Genomic DNA, 3,299 nt, shown 5'->3' with positions numbered 1-3,299 from the left:
ACCTCAGGTTTGGAACCATCACCTCCGCAGTGTGATTACATTAGGCCTTCACTCACTGGAAAGTTTGCTGGCAATCCATGGTATTATGGGAAAGTCACCAGGCATCAAGCAGAAATGGCATTAAATGAAAGAGGGCATGAAGGTGATTTCCTCATTCGTGATAGTGAATCTTCGGTAAGTTGGTTTTCAAATAAATGGAAATAGAGCTCTGAGTATTAAAAAAATAATAGAAGATTGGAAGGGTTAAGTTTCTTCCCTAAAATTAACCAGGTGATAAGTTGGGACATACATTTAGATGTTCTGAACCTGAAATCAGTGTTCTTTACAGTTGTATTTATTTTGGATAAAATATAGCCCTAGCAGTAATAACTACACTGGATTATTTGGCCTTGTTTAATTCTGTTTGTCTTGCCTTTCTGAAATACCTCTTGCGTTAAACTGAAAGATGGAGAAAACTGAACCATGGCTTCTTCAGAGTAAAACAACACAATGAACTAAACTGGGAAAATACTTTTTTTTGAGAAAAAGAGAGAGAGCATGAGTGGGGGGAAGGGCAGAGGGAGAGAGAGAATCTCAAGCAGGCTTCACGCTCAGCGCAGAGCATAATGTGGGGCTTGATCTCACAACCCTGAGATCATGACCTGAGATGAGGTCATGACCTGAGATGAAATCGTAAGTCAGACGCTTAACTGACTGAGCCACCCAGGCACACCTGGGAAAACATTTCTTAAATTGCATATTGGATGTGCTGTCATGCTTAGTAAAGGAAATCCCTAAATTAAAAAAATTAAGTTTTAACTTTCTTCATAGATTGGTTGTTTGGAAGTTGGAAACCCTTAAATTATTTACCTCAAAAACCTATTTTAATACTCACTGTATTTGAAATGCATTTGCAATAAAAGATACATTTTTTCCAATACTAGTAAAACAATAAAAGTATAAAACCATAAAAATTGAATAATAATTATATGGGCTCTTTTGGTTAATGTTTAGGATATTAGAATTTGATGATATTTATTTCCCTTTAAAATGGTCTTTATTTTTTCTTTTAAAAGGATACCACTACTTTTCCACTTTTCAAAACATTAGTATTGGTTTTGTTTCTGTGTATGGAGTTGTACGAAAGTGAACGTGTGATTGTGTAAAAGGTTGAAAGTCGGAAGAAAACCTATCTGGTGTGTGTGTGTGTGTGCACATGCATATGGTGTATATGTTTATAAGAGGGAGGGAAGAAAGTAGAGAAGGAGAAACCAAGGCTAATTGAACTGCTTGATATGAAGTTCAGGAAATGGGGCCTATACATAACCCCTAAGGAAGAGCAGGATCGATGATAGGGAAGAGTGGTGGGATTTGTTTTCTGTTAGATGCCTGACTTAACCCTGCTTTCCAGGACAAGCAATGGGCAAGAGGGGTTAGGAAGTGAGTGACCTCAGAGCAGGTGGTAAGAGTAACCATAGGTATAGGATGTTTCCAAGAAGCCCACTGTTTGAAACTTTGTCAGTAATTATATAAAAGGAGACTTTTAGACTGTTCAGAAAAGTATTAGGTTAAAACAAAACAAAACAAAAAACCTAAGAAAGTAGCTTGATTACAGAACACTGTTTTTTTCTTGTGGTGGGTAATTGAGCATAGATATTATCCAAAATACACCATTATTTTTAGCAGTAGAATTTTTAAAGTAAAGGTCTCAAACAGGCATATTGTGTTTGACCTGAGCAATGTTTTTTATTTTTATTTTTTTTATTTTTATTTTTTAAAGATTTTATTTATTTATTTGACAGAGAGAGAGCGAGAGAGGGAACACAAGCAGGGGGAGTGGGAGAAGGAGAAGCAGGCTTCCCGCGGAGCAGGGAGCCCGATGCGGGGCTCGATCCCAGGACCCTGGGATCATGACCTGAGCCGAAGGCAGACGCTTAACGACTGAGCCACCCAAGCGCCCCTGAGCAATGTTTTTTAAACATTCGAATTTGTTACCAGTATTTAAATACTGAGAGATTTATTATAAAAATTCAGATGACAGACTTCCTTTTAAAATTGGAAGGCCTGCCAGCATTGCCCCTATTCCTACAAGGCAACAATCACAGCTAAGTGGCCACCTCCTTTAGATTGGCGATGCACTGTTCCTTCTCTCTATCCACCCTGTCACTTGTTTACATGTCTTTTTACCCTTGTAGGCATTTGAGTTTATGACCTCTCATTAGTGTCTATCATCTTTGAGAATTCAGAACATTGTCTCAGCTAGTCTGTAAGATAGCTACTATTAGCTCACATTAGCTTATGTTTTCTCATGTGTTTCTCCAGTTGTCTGGCAGGAGAGAAGATAGCTGTTGTGCTTCAGATGTTAAACTTTAAACTAAAGGATTTGCTGTGGGTGTTAGAGCATATTATTTAAGAGACTCTGGAGTTGGGGCGCCTGGGTGGCTCAGTCGTTAAGCATCTGCCTTCGGCTCAGGCATGATCCCAGGGTCCTGAGATCAAGCTCCTCATTGGGCTCCCTGTTCAGCGGGAAGCCTGCTTCTCCCTCTCCCACTCCCCCTGCTTGTGTTCCCTCTCTCTCTGTGTCTCTCTGTCAAATAAATAAATAAAATCTTTAAAAAAAAAAAAAAAAGACACTTTGGAGTCTGACTGCTTGAGTTTGAATCTTGGCTCTCTTAACTAGGTGGATGATTTTGAGCAACTTAGCTTCTCTTGGCCTGGATTGTCTCATCTCTGAAAGGGGTTGGTTGGAGGTATAAAGGAGATAATCTATGTAAATAATTTAGCATAGTGCCTAGTACTTAGCTAAAATTTGAGCACTTACTGTTACTAGTCTAATATAAAATGGATGTCTTTCAAAATGTTTACCCTGGGGCGCCTGGGTAGCTCAGTTGTTAAGCATCTGCCTTTGGCTCAGGTCGTGATCCCGGGGTCCTGGGATCGAGTGCCGCATCGGGCTCCCTGCTCGGCGGGAAGCCTGCTTCTCCCTCTCCCACTCCCCCTGCTTGTGTTCCTGCTCTCGCTATCTCTCTCTGCTAAATAAATGAATGAAATCTTAAAAAAAAAAAAAAAAAAAATGTTTACCCTATGTGTTTTTTTTCTCTTTTAGCCAAATGATTTCTCTGTATCACTAAAAGCACAAGGGAAAAACAAGCATTTTAAAGTCCAACTAAAAGAGACTGTCTACTGCATTGGGCAGCGTAAATTCAGCACCATGGAAGAACTTGTAGAACATTACAAAAAGGCACCAATTTTCACAAGTGAACAAGGAGAAAAACTGTATCTTATCAAGCATTTGTCATGATAATGCTGACCAGAAGTGA

At 39.3% G+C, this 3,299-nt stretch overlaps 1 protein-coding gene across 1 annotated transcript; it reads left to right on the top strand.

Moving 5' to 3' along the window:
- Positions 1-6: 6 nt before the first annotated feature.
- On the top strand, positions 7-3,293 carry LOC102749311 (SH2/SH3 adapter protein NCK1). Its single transcript, XM_081810216.1, has 2 exons — positions 7-174; positions 3,086-3,293. The coding sequence occupies exons 1-2, from the start codon at positions 115-117 to the stop codon at positions 3,278-3,280; spliced, it is 255 nt and encodes an 84-aa protein (XP_081666342.1). The 5' UTR covers positions 7-114; the 3' UTR covers positions 3,281-3,293.
- The last annotated feature ends 6 nt before the right edge of the window (positions 3,294-3,299 follow it).

This window comes from Leptonychotes weddellii, unplaced genomic scaffold, assembly GCF_054177405.1.
Source record: "Leptonychotes weddellii isolate Sample4059 unplaced genomic scaffold, ASM5417740v2 HiC_scaffold_20339, whole genome shotgun sequence".
Classification (NCBI taxonomy): Eukaryota; Metazoa; Chordata; class Mammalia; order Carnivora; family Phocidae; genus Leptonychotes; species Leptonychotes weddellii.
Note: the sequence above shows the minus strand (reverse complement) of the source record. Positions and strands in the feature narration are given on the sequence as shown.